The sequence below is a fragment of the Vombatus ursinus genome, unplaced genomic scaffold (genome assembly GCF_900497805.2).
Source record: "Vombatus ursinus unplaced genomic scaffold, bare-nosed wombat genome assembly UNPS02014799.1, whole genome shotgun sequence".
NCBI classification, from domain to species: domain Eukaryota; kingdom Metazoa; phylum Chordata; class Mammalia; order Diprotodontia; family Vombatidae; genus Vombatus; species Vombatus ursinus.
The window spans coordinates 42,036,797-42,056,011 of record NW_020954577.1 but is presented as its reverse complement, the minus strand read 5'-3'; the positions used below and the strand labels follow the sequence as shown (position 1 = coordinate 42,056,011).

At 36.9% G+C, this 19,215-nt stretch overlaps 1 protein-coding gene across 5 annotated transcripts in view; it reads right to left on the bottom strand.

Annotated features, from left to right (window-relative positions):
- Positions 1-19,215, bottom strand: part of RBMS3 (RNA binding motif single stranded interacting protein 3) — a 1,414,112-nt gene that overhangs the window by 905,578 nt on the left and 489,319 nt on the right. For 3 of the 5 annotated variants that reach the window (XM_027871985.1, XM_027871990.1, XM_027871986.1), the window contains exons 4-5: positions 12,453-12,587; positions 150-206 (exon numbers count right to left, since the gene is read on the bottom strand). The exons of 1 other annotated variant lie outside the window; for it this stretch is intronic. In XM_027871985.1, the coding sequence (XP_027727786.1) occupies positions 150-206; positions 12,453-12,587 (192 nt within the window). The remainder of the gene's footprint in view (positions 1-149; positions 207-12,452; positions 12,588-19,215) is intronic. One more of the 5 variants, XM_027871987.1, reaches the window with a different exon arrangement.

Sequence of the window (19,215 nt, the reverse complement as noted above, 5' to 3'; positions counted from 1 at the left end):
ATGGCCTGGAACTGTCAGTTCTTTGTGTCGGTTTCGTCCAGAATGTGAAAACTATGGAGAAACATTCCACTGATGAATTGTACACAAAAGCTACACAATCCTTACTTTAAGAACAAGTACACAAACACAATAAATGCTCTTCTACTTACAGAATATTCTATTGCAGAAATGGGGCAAGTCCCCAGGCTCCCGCGTCCCAGGCTTCTCTGAAATAAATGCACAGTGATTTAATTACTAAGAGACCCTCCGGCAGAGCTACTGTTACACAGCAAAAACAACACAGTACTCTCAAATTGTATCAAGCCCCCCTCCCTTCTTACAACCACCCCTATCCCACATAGGCTAGCCAGGGCTCAGCTGTCAATGGTCATGATTAAGACTTGCCTTTCTAGACTCACGTCACAAGGCAAACCCATTATGCCAGCCAGCCTGGGTGAGATCAGATCTTGGCTCTGACACTTATTACCTGTACGGCCTTAGGAATATTTCTTACCCTATGTGGGTCTCAGTTTCCTCAAATGTAAAATAAGAGGCTTGTACAAGACACCCTCTAAGGTTCATTATACCTTTAAATCAATGATCCTACCTGGTCCTCAAGTTTCCTTGCCTGTAAAATTAGTGGGTTGAACTCAATTTTCTAAAGGGTCCCTTTAACCTCTTAATCTTGGGCTCATATGTTTTGTGTTTTTATTGGCCTTTCTGCCTTTACTAATGGCATTACTTTTGGTCTGTTACATTTATCAATGGGGATATATTCCTAAGTTATCCAGAATTCAAAAACCAGTTAAAATATCACCTACTCCAGGAAGTCTGGCCTGATTTGCCTGTTATGGCCACCTCTCTATTTTCTAAACACATACATTTCTTAAAAGCTGCACCATTCTTTATTTGCAGGTTGAAGGAAGGGGGCTCAAACTTGTGATCTGATCTTTGTGGGGAGCTCCCACTGATAATGAGCTGAATGAATGAATGAACGAACAAGTGCAATCCACAGAGAAATCGACAGTCTTCCTGCCAGCCCTGCTCTCACCTCCCTTCCAAACATTTCCCCAAGTAGACAAATGAGTAGCCCTGCCCTGACTATTGCCTGATGAAAGGGCTAACAAACAATGGAACAGCCAAAAAGACAACCAGCCAGCATGAGGGAGAAACAGAGTCCAGGCAATCCGCTAACTAAGGACCTTGTTCAGCCTGTCAATGATCCCAAGTGGGCTGTATTTTAAGACCAAAACTCTTCCATAATGACAGCTCTGGAAAGAAATTTGAGATTCATTCTTGTGGAAATGGCCATGAGAAGAAGCTAAACTGAATAACCATAGGCAGATTAATTGGGGCAAAAACCCTGTAATGTGCTTATAAAATTATATGAAGATGAAAGGGAAGAGGATGGAATCATATGGGCTCCATAGAACATCATCTTATGTCCCAGTCCCTGAAGCACTAAGCTTCAATTACCATGAACATTTTGTCCTGCCCATCAACAAATATTAGTGGGAATAACATTATCAGGCCATTTTAAATGGTCCAATCCCTTTAGATCTCCCACCATAGTAACTGTCTGATTAATCCGTAGAAGGCGGGACTGGCCCGGGGCCGGCTGTGAGGTAGATGTCTATTGTCTACACATTTTCCTACTATACCTTCCTCTTTTATCATTTTGGTATTAAAAGGTGCCATTTTGGCAAAAATGGAAAAAAAAAGTATTGGATTTGGATTGAAAGGGGCTAGATTCAAATCCCAGCTCTGCCACTGACTATCTGTGTGACCCTGAGTCAGTCACTTCACTAGGCTTCAGTTTCATCATCTGAAAAACAAGGGGGTTGGATTAGATGACCTCTGTCATTCCTACTGGCTCTGTAGCTGTGCTACACTTGTGCTCTCTCTGGGCCTCATCTGGAATAATACTAGATGACTTCCAGGTTCCCTTCTGGTCTGCCCAATGTCTCTAACTCAATGGCATGTATTACCCTCGTCATCCCTACTCCCAATTAAGTGACCTCCTTAAGTCTCTATCCCCTTTGCCATCAAAGACCCCATTAGGAAAAGATAAGATAAAATTATTCATTTTGAGACTTTAATCCTTCATTGGATCTGTGATCTTGCAAATGTGGGCACTATACACAGATGGGCAAATCACAACCTATCCATGCCCTCTGATCCTATATGGCTCCTTTCCAAGTCATCTCATAAAAAGCCTTCTTGGGGCCCTATCCAGAGTTCAGGGACCTGCCCTCTAGATCTCTCCCACTCCAGTAACTCATTCACATTAAGACATTAGTGGACTGATAAGGCCAGCCCTGTTACATCTAAATGTTGTTTTCATTTTAACTTGGAGAAAAACTTTAAGGTAAAGAAGAAATCAGTCCTGACTAAATATTAGGAATGAATGCTAGAGAGCAGGGCTTCTTAATGCCATTTAAATCACTGTGGGTGGCTGGCTTCTTCAATGATGGGGTAAGTTTGGCCGTCTCTAAAGGGCTTCAACAAAAATCTTCCCATAGACATAACATCTGTGCTCACATCGAGTTTCATTTAGGTTTCTTTCTCTTCCCCCCAAATTTTAGATTTAATTGCACTCTGGCTTTAGATATTTCAATCAAGGTGCCTTTAAATCATTTCCCCATTACTGCCTCTCTACTTCCATGATCATAACCACCTCTACTGAACTGCTTCACTGTGCTATGATGATATAATAAATCAGCAAGTCAAGTTCCTTCAAGAAGGCACAGGATTTTAGTCTTGTCACATTGGTTGCTGGTCTTTCCCTAACTTAGAGCCATAGATTCAGTTCGAAAGGACCTGAGAGAGCAACTTTACAGACATTCAAGCACTAGAAGAAATTGAGTTCTTCATTTTATTTTCATTTTTCTCATTTATTTTATAATAGAGCTCATACAGAAGTGATCTTGACACAGGCTACTATCCTGATATTATTTCTTTGTATGTTTTAATCTTCTGTGGGTTATTGCAAAGTTCAATTGTTATCATGATCTAGATCAACTTCCTCATTTCATAAGTGAAAAAAACTGAGGTCCAGAGAAGTTATGGCCTGTCTAAGGTCACACAAGCCACTAATAATGAAGAGTACTTAGATCCAAACTTCAGTTCTCCGACTCAGATACCAGATTTTCCTTAATATGTCATGTTGATTGATGATTGAATTGTAGGTATTAAAGCAGGGAATCTCCCAAGAGGAGAAGAAAGACTCAAGTACAATGGATGGCTCTTCTCAGAAAGATCTATAAAAGACCCACATAGAAGAATCATATAGGATGAAAAGATTCAGTTGCCATTGCACCAACAGATGGAACACTGGAATCAGTGAGCTCCCAAATGCACTTTAGTATTGAAATATCCCAGAGAAGGGAGGGATATTGAGATGAAATGGTATAACTTCCTTTGGCCTGAATTATCCAAATAATTGTTCCAATCTGGCATTGAACTGCAATCAATCCATATAAATGAATGAATAAATGAATACATGCATACATATATACATACATAATATACATATAACATAATAGCCAGGCCAGTTAATGTACAATTGAGCCTCAGAATGGTCAGATTTATGAGATTTATAAGAATTAATTAGTAAGGCACTTTAGAACTTCATTATAGGAACAAAGACTGGACCTATGACTTCATTGGTAAAGAGATATCCTAGGAATCAAAACTCCTTCTACCAATGGGAAAATGGATTGCTAAGCTCTTTGAGTTCCACCTAATTACAAGGATATTCTCAAAGAGTAGGAAATGCTTTGGATGGACACCACCAATGTGCCTCCAGCTCAAGGGAGGGAGGAGAAGCATGAAAAGAAGTCAGAAGCAGAGTGGGAGGTAACTGAGTAGTGGTGGACAGATACCTGACCATTGACTAGCTCTTTTCAGCTTTATTTTTTATTTAATTAATTTATTTAATTCAGCCTCCTTTCTGCTATGGTAAGTAGACCATTGCTACTAATGACAGTTTCAAAGCAGAAATTGTTTGGAGGAGGAGGAGGAATGGCTATAATTTCTTGTCTAATTTCAAGTACTGTTGTTAAGATCAAATGGGAGCTAAAATAGTTAGAGTGGTTTATAAAATTTAGATTTCTATAGTAATGCTAGCTCCTAAGAATACCATGGTTTGCCATTACTCACTTTCTTAGCTGATGTGCTTGCCTCATAATTAAGCAAACAAAAAATTAAAGCTATTAAGCAAGAAATGCTTCTTTTCTCCTCCTCTTCATCTCACAACCCATTGGCATCATCCCTGACTATTTCCTTCTTTAACTAGTCACTAATAAAGAGGTAATCCTTCTCACCAAGGTCAACTACACTACAGCTATCTGTTCTTGCTCTCTTTCATTTTCTCTAAGAGATCACCCCATTTTGAATACTCTGCCTTTCTGTAATTATCAGTCTTTTTTTCCTATCTACTGGTTCCTTCTCTGCTGCCTACAAATATATTCAAGTCGCTCAAGAAAGAGAGAATCAAAGAAAGAAAAAAAGAAAGAAGAAAAGAAGGAAAGAAAGAGAAACAAAGAAACAATCAGAGAGAGAAGCAGAGAGAAAGAAAGAAAAACAAAGAAACAATAGGAAAGAAAGAAAGAGGAAGAGAGGGAGGGAGAAAGGAAGGAAGGAAAGAACAAAGGAAGGGAGAAAGGAAGGAAGAAGGAAGGAAAGAAGGAAGGAAGGAAGAAATCATTTCTTCACAACCTGGTTCCTACCCACCTTTTTCCTCACCATTACCCATTGGTCCCCTCCAGGTACTCTAAAATCCAACCATATTGGCCTTCTAGCCAGGGAGTATAGCATACTTCATCTTTCCTCTGTGTGTCTTTGCGCTGGCTTTCCCCTCTTTCTAAAATCCCCTTCCTTTTCACACCTGCCTCTTAGAATTGCTGATTTCCTTTAAAAAGACTCAAATCAAGTATCACCTTCTACACAAAACCACCCAGCTCCTAGTTTAGTCCCTCCCAAAGCTACCTTATAATATTCATTTTGTATATATGGGATATTCCAAATGTCTTAGTGCAGTTTTAAGCAATTGAAGCTGTACGTGTAGACCTCCACATTTCGACGTAGGTGTTTTATCACCCATTCAAACGTAAGTTTGAGGCCAAAAATACCATACTTTTGCCATTGTATTCCCAATGCTTAGAAGAATGCTGGGCATGGAGAAAGCAATTGATAAATGCTTGTTTATTAACTGATCCAGGAAAAATAAAATGCAGGAGATGACTTTAGGGGTAGAATCACTTGACTAAATATACCGTGAGTTTAAGAGATTTTTAGTAGAATGGATGCATGATTTGACTGGCGTAGGAAGGCCTTGGTGAGGAAGTACCTTAGAATTGTCTGGGGGTATTGAGAGTTTAAGTGACCTGGCCAGAGTCATACGACCAGGATGTATCCAAGGCGGATTTGAATTTGAGGCCTCCTAACAAGGAGTCCAGACATCTTTCCATTAAACCATGCTGTCTTTCACCTTATTATTAATCCCGAATTTATTTTATTGAAAACTTTTAAATTAAAATTTTGATTTTTATAATCAAAAGACAATTATTTCTGCATAAATCATTCTCAAGTTGCCATTCCATTAGTTTTGACTAAATTTGGGAAGCTCATCAGCCTTCACAAAGGGTATAGTTGAGAAGGGCAATGGAGAAACCTAGCATCTCATTTTCACATTGCCCTACTGATAGAAAGGACAGGCAGCTTTGAAGTGTTGCTGTTTGAGATATTTTAGTGAATGTATTATAAAGAAATGGCTTAATTATACAGCACCCAACATTTTCAGTTTGACTCATTATTTGTATCCATCTTCTTTTTCTCTTGGAAGGAAAGAGAACAACCAGATTGTTACGATGAATTGGAATAGGAGATCAAACTTCCTCTCCATCACTTAGGTTTCTAAAAGTCTCTGAATTTCTTTGAGCCCTGTTTTACTCATCAGCAGTTGGATTTGATTGACTCTAAGGTTTCTTAAAGACCTTAAAGATCAGTGTTTGATCATGTAATCTCTATTAGATATTTGCCACTTTCCAGGTCTTATGAATAGGCCAGATCTTTGAAACCAGTTGAATATTTTTCTCTATTTACTAGCTATCATTTAATTTTTCTCAGGGCTCTTATCAGTGTGATAAAGTGCCCTCAATTTACTGCTCTTGAATCTCACTAGCTCTTCAGTCATTTCAGCCTTAGGGTACTCGATCTATACTGAAACTCTATGAAAAGTATCCTTGAAACAGGTGCAGGTCCACATTTTAAGGTATACCTCAGTTCTATGAGTTCAAAATCACAGCCTCTCCAAGTTGGCAGGGCACTTGGGGATCAGCTAATATGAGACAGAGCATAACAGGAATTTCCTTTTCAAATTCAGCATTTTCAGATAGACATTGTATAGCCAGAGAGTAAAATTCAGTTATATGATCAGTGGAAAGACCTGGTAATGAATAGAGAAAAGAAGAAAAAATTTATGAAGTTCCCTTGAAGATAGTAGGTTATCTTTAAGTTAAGAGCCATTGTGTGGAACAGAGATTAGACATGTTCTATGTGGCCCCAAGGGCAGCTAGATGGTTAGAGCAATTAGGCCGGGAGTCAGGAAGACCTGAGTTCAAATCTAGCCTTAGACACTTGCTAGCCATGTGACCATGAGCAAGTCATTTATCCTCTGTTTGTCTTAACTCACTGGAGAAGAAAATGGCAAACCACTCCAGTACCATTGCCAAGAAAACCCCATGGACAGTATGGTCCCTGGGGTCATGAAGAGCAAGACCCAACCGAATCACTGAACAACAACAATGTGACCCAAATGGGTTAAATTTGTGAAAAGGTAAATTTAGGCAGTATATAAAAGAAAAACCTGCCCAATAATTTAAGCTATGCAAAAGTGGAATGGGCTACTTTGGGAGGCAGTGAGTTCCTTCTCACTGAAGGGCTTGAAAGAATGGGTGTCTACTTCAACGTGATTTGTTAGAAGGCATTCTTGCCCAGGTACTTTTGGGGCTGGATGGCTTTGGAGGTCCCTTCCACCTCTGACATTCTGGGAAACATCAATGGAGTAGTGAATGTGAAACTGAGGCCGTAAGAATGGAGAGGAGTGTTTCACAGTTTAAATGATCCTTCTATCTCAGCAGATCATCCTCTTCAAGAAATAGGGGTTGGGGGTGGCCAGTATGCTTCAACACTACTTAAAGTAAGCCATGCTATGCACCATCTTCTTCCCCATGACCAACCCAGGTCACCTCCATCCTAGGAATGATTATCAGGATAGTGTCTGCACTGATTCATCCTAGGCTTCCTCTGCCTTTCAGGTCCTTGGCTTTTCTCATTTTGACCCAGCTCATATCTTAGTGCCTGCTCCTCACTTCTTTCTAGACTTTTATCTCCCAGAAATGACTTTTGGCCTTTTATTCCTAGATGTGAGAGCTTGGGGTTCCTGTTGTTACCGTTGTTATTTTATTGTTGCTATTATTGTTTTTCTTCTTCATTATCATCAAAAACGTATCTTCAATTCAATATTCAAACAGAAATTGTCTGTGGAAAGTAACCATCTATTTCTCTTCTTTTTATGTTTAGTGTTCAGCAGACTGTTACACAGGTAGATGGGGTAATTTCATTTTTTATTTGACTAAAAAATAATGGGAAATAAACCTATCTTCTGTAGGAACACTGACGCCATCTTTGAGACAATACCAGCTGCAGACGAGAAGAGTGGGACGATAAGTACTCCACGCTGTCTCTGCATAGTTCTGACTTCTGTTAAGTCTACATTTTAGCAAAGATTTTATTGTCGTTGTTCACATTGTTCCATGTGGTTTGGAGATAATGAGAATTAGGGATGGTGACACCTATTAAAAACATTGGTCTTATTTTAATGGATCAGTGTTGCATCTGGGTGATAATATGAAACAGCTATAGCTCTGATAAAGCTCTAGTTCCAAGACAGTTTATTGATTGAACACTCAAGGATATTTTGAGATTTGTATTTGTAGTGGAGTGGCTTGTCATCCCTGCTTCCAAAGGACAGGTAAAAGAGTCAGGGGAAATCACAGAAAGAACACTAGCTCTAGAGGGTGGCAGTAGGGTTCAAATCTTGCCTCTACCAATTATTGCCCAGCTAACAATGGAGAAGTCACTTCAATTTCTTCACTGGAAAATGAGGGCACTGGACTAGATGACTTTTGAGACAACTTTCAGCTCTACAGTTGACTCTGATTTTGGTGTGTAATGGTGGACAGGTAATTGTGTCTTTCTAGATATTAAGAAAGTGCTAAACTGTTGAAGCCTGCAGTAATATGTTGCACTTTTATCATTATAAATATCTTGTTCTCCTGCCTCTTGTAATTATTATTGTTATCTCATTCTTCTCTTGTAGGATGAAGTTGTGATAGAAGTGTTCTTGGAGCAAGTCACTATTCAGTTATTAATTTTTTAATGTTCTATATACCATAGTGCTGATGGAAAAAAAATGCATTTTGAAATTGAATAAAAGTATTGGGGGGCAACTAGATAGAGCAGTGGATAGAGCACCAGTCCTGGAGTCAGGAGGACCTTAGTTCAAATCTGACCTAAGACACTTACTAGATGTATGACCCGGGGCAAGTCATTTAACCCCAATTGCCTAAAATAAAAATATAAAAAAGAATTGGAATTTATGATCATCTTCTATAAGGTTAATGAAAGCATCTTTTGGAAGAGTACTGTAATAGAGTGATAAGGACGTTGTGGTCCACATATTGTTCCCATATGATTTTCATTCCTTCTGGTGCATCTCTATATTTTGAAAGTTTTTCATTCCATGTAGCTTAGAGACTATGAGTATTAGAGATGGTTACACCTATGAAATATTGTTCTTAAATTTTTTTATAGATTAGTGCTACATCTTGGTGATTTAGTACAACTTTTGTTTTTCTGTGATAACATTCCAGTTCAGGAATTTATTGAATTATAAAGGATAAGTAGAGATCAAGATGTATATATATAGCATTTGGACTTGTTACTTGTTAGTTTGTGATAGCTTATCTCTGATGTATAATTCTATCCACCAGGTCATGTTATTGCAGATATTTCATAGCTATTATGTTTTTGGAACCTTTGATAATTTTTTGCACAGTTTCTACTGATTCCATTAATAATTTACATTGATCAGCAAGTCTATGCTCCTTCTATAACCCTATCCTCAAGGAGAACCCTTTTGTAATTGTTGGTGGCAATGACTGGATCCTAAATTGTCATCATTAACTGCTCTTCTTATGTAAATGAATGTTGTATAACTCAATCATTTGTCTTTTGCTTCTTGGATCAAATAAGATAATATTTGGAGATTGCTTAGCACAGTGCCTGGCACAAGGTAGGTATTTAATAAATGCTCATTTCTTTCTTCTGCTCATGTCAATGTTGCCTATGAATATGGTGGTTCTTTGATCCCAGTCTTGGATATTAGCTTTTTTTAATAGACTTCATCTAGAAGTAAGGCACTTTTGATTATGCTCAAATTCAGTAGCATGCAAATATCGTCTGTCTTTATTATTGCTCAAAAATGAAATGTCTGCTTCTTTCTATAAGTTTTTAAATGTATTTAATTTGTTCTGAAAATATCCAACAACCTTCTTCTTCTTTTGTGATGACTATGCATTATTCTTTGTACAGATAATTAATTGTGATAGGCCTTGTATATCATTAATTACTATATTAAGCTTTCTTAAACTACTTTAAATTATCATTATCTCATTTTTCTGAAATTAGACAGAAATAGTCACAGGAAGAGCTTCTCTCCCGCTATTACTTTTTGATATTTAATGTTTTGTGGACTATTACAAAGTCATATCAAGTGACTCATTTTTATAAATAAATAAAGTATTGGCATGTAAGCCCATTTTCTGCAGGCTCGTTGGAAAATACCTTCAGAATAACATTTATTATCAATATATTTATTATAAATGCTTGATTATTTATACGTATTAATAATAATCTTATCATAACCTGTTCTTTTAAGACACATATTAATTTGTGGCCTTCTCTCCAGTGTTTAAGTAGAAATACCATAAGCTATGTCCTTGGGATCAAGACAGTCAGGTGCTAAATACCAGGAAATTAAGAATAAATCAATGAAGCAATATCCCTACAGGAGATCCAGAGAGGTGATAATCCATAGAGGAGATCCACTGGGAAGGATGAATTCAATTGTCTCTATAACTCAATAATAAAGGTTGAATCTTATATGTCATTTTACATATATGAAGTCCTACTCTAATGCCTTATCATGCCATAGAAATGGAATTGGTTTTCTGAAAGCTGTGATAGTAAAGCACAAGGTCTGGCATATTGAGGCATGCTGGAACTGTTGTCTTCAAGTACTGTCTTGGTGATGTATGGTGTCAGATTTATGAAGACCAGTTAAGCATAGCACTTAGAGGATCATCACCTCTACAATGGTCATTTGGTGATGGATTCGTCAGCAGTGGCAATCCACAAAACAAAGGAAAATACAAAATGGCCCTTACTTTCGTTGGCCTCCTTACATTTCAGCAGTGATATTGGCAGAGTGGTGGAAGAGAGATGGTAAGAGTAAGACTCACACAGTGAAGACCATCCACACATATTCACTTAGCTGCTGTCTATATGCTTAATGTGATGGTCCTTGTCTAGTGACCAAGGAGTGGTTTTTCTATTGAAGGAACTGAATCATATAAATTTTTATGTTCTTGCTATAAATTAAACTGAACAACAAAAGAAATTTATAACTGAATGGAAGGATGACTCACAGGTTCTTCTGGCAGAAGAAAATAAGGGAAAAAGTAGAGTTAGATTTATCACGTGTTCAAAGGCAAACTAAAATCAAAAGCTTAATGGGACATTAAATATTTCATATTTAAGTGATAAGGATTTGCAAAAATATCACTAGAAAGATGATTGCAGCTTCTTCATTAACATATATTTGAAAAGTACTGAAAGGTAGATAAATTCTATTAGGAACTTGATAAAGACCTCCCAAATTAAATCAATATCCATTTTAATACTGGATGACTTCAATTTGAAAAGGGCAAGATAATGGAAAAATATATTGGAAAACAAGGTTTTAGGAATAAGAAACTAGAGAGGCCAAAGTCTATATACTATAGAGAAGCTTCACACCTATATATCATGAATACTTTCTGAACAGAATAGGAAGGCATTGGACATAGAAAGCACAAAGGAACATTCCATGATGAAAGTGATTACATCTTGGCAGGAATTGAATAGTCACTGATGTGGGAGTCATTCCCAAATCATCTGTTTCTGTACAATTAGACTACTGACTTGTTAGAGAAAGCATAAAAATCCAATACCAAATCAGAAAAAAAAATAATAAGATATGGCACACAATTGAGGAATCTCCAATCTGACCTACTTAAACAAACTATTGACAACAAAAACTTGGAAATGGATAAAAGAACATATAAAGGTACAGAACATTACAATCTCCCAAGGCAGTTTAAGCAATACAAAACAATCGTCACAATAATGAGATCAAAAAAGGCAGAAACTTCCTCAACCAACAAGCATTTGATCTTCATATCAAGGGGAAAGATATGGCACCCTAGAGTAATACCAGTGTAGAATATAAACCCACGTGTAAAATCTTTCAGAGGAGATTTGTGGAAGATTACAATCATTATTAATTCATGAAACAATAATAAGTGGTAGAGAAAAAAAATCACTTTTACAGTTAACTGGGTAGAAATTTAACTAAACCAGTTTATCCAAAGGGTGTATAAGGATGAAACTGGCAGGAAATGTGAATGGATAAAAATGCAAAAGATCTGTAAAGATTTTAATAATAAATTCTTTCAATAGCTGTGGATCTACCACATGTAGACTATAACATCACAGTGCTACAGGAAGACATATGGTACTAAAGATGAGAAGGGGAATTGGACAAATATACCCAGAGAAGCCCTGTTCTGGAGGCAATACAATTTTTAACATCATTGAGGAAATGATTCTGATGACTTCTGGATGTGGGGGATATACCAAACACTCAGGGGAAAATCAACTAAGAAATTATCGGAAATTATTAACCATTATGCCTGCTTCCCTACCACAGCAACATCTTTTTAAGTATTATCTACATATACATCAAGGGTATCCTTGATGAAGGTATGAAAAAAGAATAGGTAAGTTTTTTTTTTTATAAATACTATTTTCTAATGGACTACATCATTATAGTAATACAACTGATCACACATTGTAGAGAATATGAGACCTCACTATGACTATCAGTTGACTATTTTAAAAGCAATTTGATTTTATAGGACAAATTACCACCTTAACTGTTTTCCTTCAACAGTGTATTTCCCATGCATGTCAAAATCACGTTTCCTTGAATGATGTAATAACAGAGATAACTTTGTTCGACAACTCTCTGACTATTAATATCAAGCGAAGCATAAAATAGGGAGTGTATGGTCACCAAAGGTGTTTACCATTGTCATGGAGGATGTCCAACGCAGAGTCCAAATCAAAGAGGGATTCCCTATAGATGGTGATGTCCTCCAGATGCTGTTGTTTGCAGATGGCATTGTGCTGATTGCATCAAGCCCGGAACATTGCAGAGCCTCCTAAATGAGATCCATAATCACTCAAAAGAGTTTGGCCTAATTTTCCACATAGGAAATACCAAGTGGATGAAGAATCCCTTTAGTCCAGATTATGAATTGCAATTGAATGGGCAACTCATAGAGCTGCTCCATCAGTTCATATTTTCTTGGCCAGACCCTGCAAAGAGTCATTGAGCTGGGTCCAGAACTAAATGGGAGGAGGAGGGCAGGCTGGATTGCCTTTGGGAATTTGAATAATTCCTTTAAGGACCCCAAGCTCCTCCCTGAAATATAACCCATATTTTCATTCATCTATAGAGATTATATGGCAATAAGTCATATAATAATACCATCTCCAAAGAATTAAAGTTTTGGGTCCCCCAAACGGCAATGGTAAGGCATAAAGTGGAAGTGGGTAGGCTACAACCCATTATTCATGAGTAGTGACATAAAGGACATCATTCAGAGAGATACATGAATGGAAGAGGAGGTGGGTTGGTTATGTAGTGACAGTGAGAAATAATCTTGCATGCTCCGGTGATACCCACATAATGTAAAGATATTTAGCTAAAAATCTTTAGAACATTCAATGGACCCCCATGGATAGTGTATGGAATGACATGAACAAGAGTGGTACAGGATGAGAAATGTATGGATGGGTTGAGATCTCTACCTTTGAAGGGAGTACCCACTTCAGAGACATCACAAAGCTATTGAAATTTCAAAGCAAGGACACCCATTACCTCCTTGAAGCCTCACAACAACCCTGTGAGGTAGGCACTACAGGTATTATGATTGCCATTTTACAACTGATGACTCGTATGCATTAGATTCAAATCTAGCTCTCTTCTCTTCCAAGTCCAACAAGAAATATCACACTGCCTCTCAATGGGGATCTCTACCTTTCCATCTGCATATCGTAGATTAAAATACCAAGAAAAACTTCTAGTTAGGATTCCTCTATGTTGTTCACTCATTCATCATTCACTCATCCACTCATTCACCAAGTATCCAGTATACACCATCACTTTGGGGGATATAAAATACGTGGATACACAAAACGTAGTCACTTAATAAATTTTTCTATAATTGAACGGAATATGATATGGGCCCTGTGCTCAAGGAATTTACATTCTCTCTTGTAGGTTAAGGCTAATAAACTTTAAGTATATATTTTTATATTTACATAAAATGCTTATTTGGATTTTAAGTTTATAATCTTTAATACTCATATTTTTATTTTAACAAAGTACTCAAAAGTAGTGTATTAAAAAATGGAACTAAAAACATGCAACTTTGTAGAATTTAAAAATACTGTAGATAATATCTGTACAGTGCAGTTTTAAACTATTAATGCTTAAAACTGTGCTAAGACTTTTGGTTCACCCTGTATTTGACTATTTACAGTTGGAATAAACACTTCATTTTCATATACCACCTTCTTGCTAAATTCCAAGCCTTCTACCTGCCAGGATAGGAAATAAACCCTAGTTTTCCTATCCGGAAATGACAATGAATTTGAAGACCATCTGCAGTAATCACTATCTGAGCTTTAACTGACCTGAGGCAAATGAGGCTTTGTCTAAGAGCACAGACTTGGAAAAGGGTGGAGTTGATTTCTGAAGTCTCCCTGAGACTCCCTTGCTTAATGGTTTAGCATTCCTTTCCAGGACCCACCTCTCCCACCAGCTTCTGTGGCCAAGAATGTCAGACCTCCCAGTATACTGTAACTGCTCCTGTACTGTCTTCTGCCCCTCCCCACCAAATGGTTTATACCAGGTAGAAAAATAAAAATCTAGCTACGGCTCTAATGACTGATATAGAAAATGAAAGGGGAAAAAGTGAGTGCCTGGAATGGATATGCCTGGAATACTTTTATTCATATCTAAACTATGTCCTTTTGGCTAGTCTACAAAAAAATGAATATTTAGATTCACAATTCCTAAAGCCAAGGACTACGTACTAGTCATTATTTCTGAAACTGACATCCTCGTCTACCTACACACAAGTTCTCTTACAGAGGTTTGTCTGTATGGATAACTGAATTCCCCAGGCGGTCCTATACTCTTCATCCTCCCAAAAGACAGAATTGCTTCTTATAATCAGTTATGCAACTACCATATATCCTCTGTCTTTAAGACTACTAGGTATTTGGAGAAAAGATCCAGCCAGAAAAGACAAGTAAAAATGTAGTAACTGCAAAAGGCCCTGGTTACGGTAACGGAAGACAAACCACAATTCCAGGGCAAAACGAGGCCTGGCCAACTAGTGCAGGGACCTTTCACCTTTGGGTCATAACTCTTCAAGTAGTGGGTATTTGATTTTCAGTGGATGGTTTAGACTGAGCTTAGAAAGCAAGTACAGAGTAAAAAAGAATCAAATATTCCTCAAATGAGTTTATTTTCCTTTTTCCTCCATAGAAACATAATGAGAAGATATGGGAGGTTGTATCATTTTAACATTCTTATCAAACATCCTATTCCTAGCTAGGAATTTTATCAACATTTATCTTTCTTTGCCTCCTCAGCACGTACCCTAGTACCTTGTACATGGAAAATGAAAAAAAAAATAAATAAATAAATAAATAAATAAACAAACAAACAAATAAATAAATAAATAAATGCTACCTGATTAACTTGGTTTGCCAAGTCTCTAAGCTTGCTTCACCTCTTCATCTTAAACTTGGTTGCTAAAACTTTGTGAACAATGTACAAGTCACTTCTCTTTCTCTGGTCTTCAATTCTCTCTGTTTTAAAATGAGGAGTAATCTCTAAGGAGATAATCTCTAAGAGTCCTTCTAGCATGAAATTCTATCTAACAAGCATTTATTAAGCAATTACTATGAACAAAAGCATGGTGCTGGGCCCTACCAGTGAATATACAATAAATAAAGTTGTCCCTGCTCTGAAGGAGCTTACATTCTAACAGGGGATTAGAATATCCACACAAATGATTAAATACAAAATTATATTCAGAGTAATATCAGGAGTAGGGAGAAAACTGGGGCATAAATCAAGGAAAGCTTCATTTAGGAGGTGTACTCCTTGAAAGGAACCAGAGATTCTAAAGAAAAATCTTTCTGTTAGTTCAACTTAAGTCAGTCAGATAAAGTCAAAAGTCAAAACTAGAAGGTACTTTTTAACATCATCTAGTCCAACCACTTTCTTTTTATAAAGTAATAAAATGAACAAACATTTATTGAGCATGTAATATGTGCCAGGAACTGGATCCAAGATTGGGAATCCAAGGCAAAAATAAAGCAGTCCCTGGTCTCAAAGGGCTGTAAGGAAGAAACTAAAGCCCAGAGCATATATTAGAGCTAGACAGGGCTTTTACAGCTTATGTAGACCAACCTACTTATGTTATAGATGAGAAAACTGAGGCCCAGAGAAGTTAACTGTTTTGAAAATAATTTTGAAGTTGTGGTACAGACCATTTAAAAAAAATTAAATTCTTTTGTTTATTTAGGGATTCCATAAAAATTGTTAAAATGTTGAAAATCTATTTAAAAAAATCCATGGAAAACTGAGAATAAAAATAATATTCAAGTTCATACTCTTATACTTCAGGAACTCTGAAAAGAGAGAAAACTCTTCTATGGGCACAGGATAGGATCCAGAACATAATATTTTGGAGAAAACTAAAAAGAAATACAAAATGATGTTTTTTTTTTAAAAAGCGCTTGAGAAAAGAGGGAGAGACCAGAGTTGACACAACAATTTCGTGTGCAAGAAGAATTATGACAATGAAGAATTCAGAGAAATATGAGAAGTTGTCAATGAACTGATGGACAGGGAAGTAAGCAGAGCTGGAGGAACAACATTCAGATACAATACTGACGCTGACAACAATAATGTTGATGAAAAAACATGGAAACAAAGATGCATTCAGATTAACTGTAACAACCCATTTTAGCTATGAAGAAGAGAGGAGGAAATAAAAATTACTTGTTATGTTAGGAGACCACAGGGAGCAGATATTTTACATACTGTCAGGTGGGGTTTACTATGTTGATGTGTTTTGTTTAAATGCTTTTCTTTATAACAAGAGAGGGCATATTTAGGTGATATATCTAGAAATGAAAGAGATGTAAAAATAAAAGGAACTGATGAATCATGTTAAAAGTAAATGAATAGCTCTATAAAGTAATATGATGGATGTGGAAAAAAAAAAAGTTTAAATCAGGTCTTGCTAGCTACATGGCCCTGGGCAAGTCACTTATCTTTTTAACTTAATCTCTCAGTTTCCTCTTCTGTAAAATGGGGGTAATAGTAGCACTTAACTCACCGGGTTATTGTGAGAAGCAAATAAAATAATAATGTTGAAGCACTTAGCATAGTGTCTGGTACATAGTAAGCACTATGCAAATGTTAGCGCATATACATATATGTACTGTGTATATGTGTATACATGTGCATATACACACACAGGGTAGCTAGGTAGCACAGTTGATAGAATTCTGGGTCTAAAGTCAGGAAGACTTGAGTTTAAATCTGACCTCAAACATTTACCACCTGTGTGACCCTGGGCAAGTCACTTAATGCTGTCTACTTCAGTTTCCGCATATGTAAAATGAGCTGGAGAAGGAAATAATAAATCGCTCCAATATCTTTGCCAAGAAAAACTCAAATGGCATTGCAAAGAGTCAGACATGACTGACATGACTGAAGAAAAACAAAAAATGCACATATATACGTGTGTATACACACATCTCTCTCTCTCTCTCTCTCTATATATATATATATACACATTTGTGTACACATACATACACACATATATGATAAAGACAGACAGAGAGATAAAGATAGATGATAGATAGATAGATAGATAGATAGATAGATAGATAGATAGATAGATAGATAGATAGATTCCCTAATGATTATCAGTTTCCCTGAACAATTATATATCTACATACAGGAGAGGTTTGAGACCCTTAAGAACTTCATCACATTTTCAGACTTTCTGGCAGCAAACAAGAATTGCTTTAGGACCTTGGACAGAGTATGTGTTATGATGGAAAGAAGACTGGACTGAATGTTCTGCCACTTGTTAGCTGGGGTATCTTAATCAAATTACTTAATATCTCTGAGCTTCCATTTCTTTGATTGCATAATAAGGGAATTGAGCTAGTCAATTTCTGAAGTTCTTTCACACATACAAATTTATGATCTGATGCCCAACCTTTTCCCCTATTGCTTTGACCTTTGATCCTTAGAGGAAACCAAAGGAAACCAACCCATTGTCAAGAACATTAGTGTGTAGGGTGTGGTGACATCTAGTCAGCAGTACTCATACTGCAGCAGACTAGGAAATTCTGTCAGTGTGGCTATAATAATAGATTGTTAAAGATTCTGAGAGGACTCCTAGAGTCACAGAATCATAAATTAGAACTTGGAATCAAGTTGTTCTTGTTCAACCCAATAATTTTATACTTAGGGAGGCCCAGATAGCATAAGTGCCTTGCTGAAGGTCATATAATGAGTGAAGAATAAAGTTATTTCTCTCATTTTTGGGCTGTGAGCTTTACCTTCATTGATAATTTAACTCTCTTCTTATACACACATACATATAAGTATGTGTATATGTATGTGTATGTGTGTGTGTGTGTGTGAATAAACATTTACTCTTCAGTAAACCCTCTGCATTACATCTAACTGCTATTATGAATAAATGATGGAAGGAAGGAAGGAAAGAAGGAGAAAATTACTAAGCACTAACCTTGTGCTAAGAACTGCGCTAGGGATATAAATATGAAAAGTGAAGACCATATCTGCCTTCAATGAACTTATACTTGAATGGGGAAAGACACAGATATGGAGAAGTACTAGTTAGGGAGGCATATTTTGATATAGAAAGTAACAGTGATGGTTAGCAGCATCTTAGAGGAGTAAATTGATATACCCTTTCCAAGAGCAATGACAGAGCTGATTTGATGACATCAAAATATCTGGAAATATGGGTGGTTGGGAAGGGTCAGACAAGAGATACAATTAGATTGACTACTGAGCTAGCCAGAGAATGAAGTAAAATGTGACTGGAGCTGGTCCTAAATGTAGCGAGTGACTGAGGTAATTAGTCATCATAGGAAAAACAGGAAAGCAAACCATCACGAGTGACTACGTCTGACAATGCATACCATTCTATTCCCACGGTCCCTCGATGTTAAGTATGTTTCGTGATCAGTTCAAGATTTGTTATTGCATTTAATCTGAATTCAGATGTCTTTTAGTGTTGTTTACATTGAATTTATCGTAACCCCTATGAAAACTGCTCTCTTGGCTCTGCCTTTCTTTAATTTTTAGCAATTCATATAAAAGTCTTGCCAGGTTTCCCTGAATACCTCATATTCCCTTGTTTTCATGAGTTTCCTTGTATCTCCCAGTCTTTCTGACTTTGCCTTACTTTTCTTCTTGTTACTATCCCTTTGAGGATTAAAAAAATAATTAAAAAATAATAACCAATTTTTTTTTAAATTGTGAGGCAGAGATTGTAAAGACCATAAGTATCCACAATGTGAGGAAAATGTTAAATGCACTGAAATCCTTTCCATGGCCTAGTGATGAACCAAACTCAGTAAGAGAACATTACATGCCTTTTACCTGTTATCATGATGCTTATCACGAGCCTTGATGATAGGCTGAAATGTAAC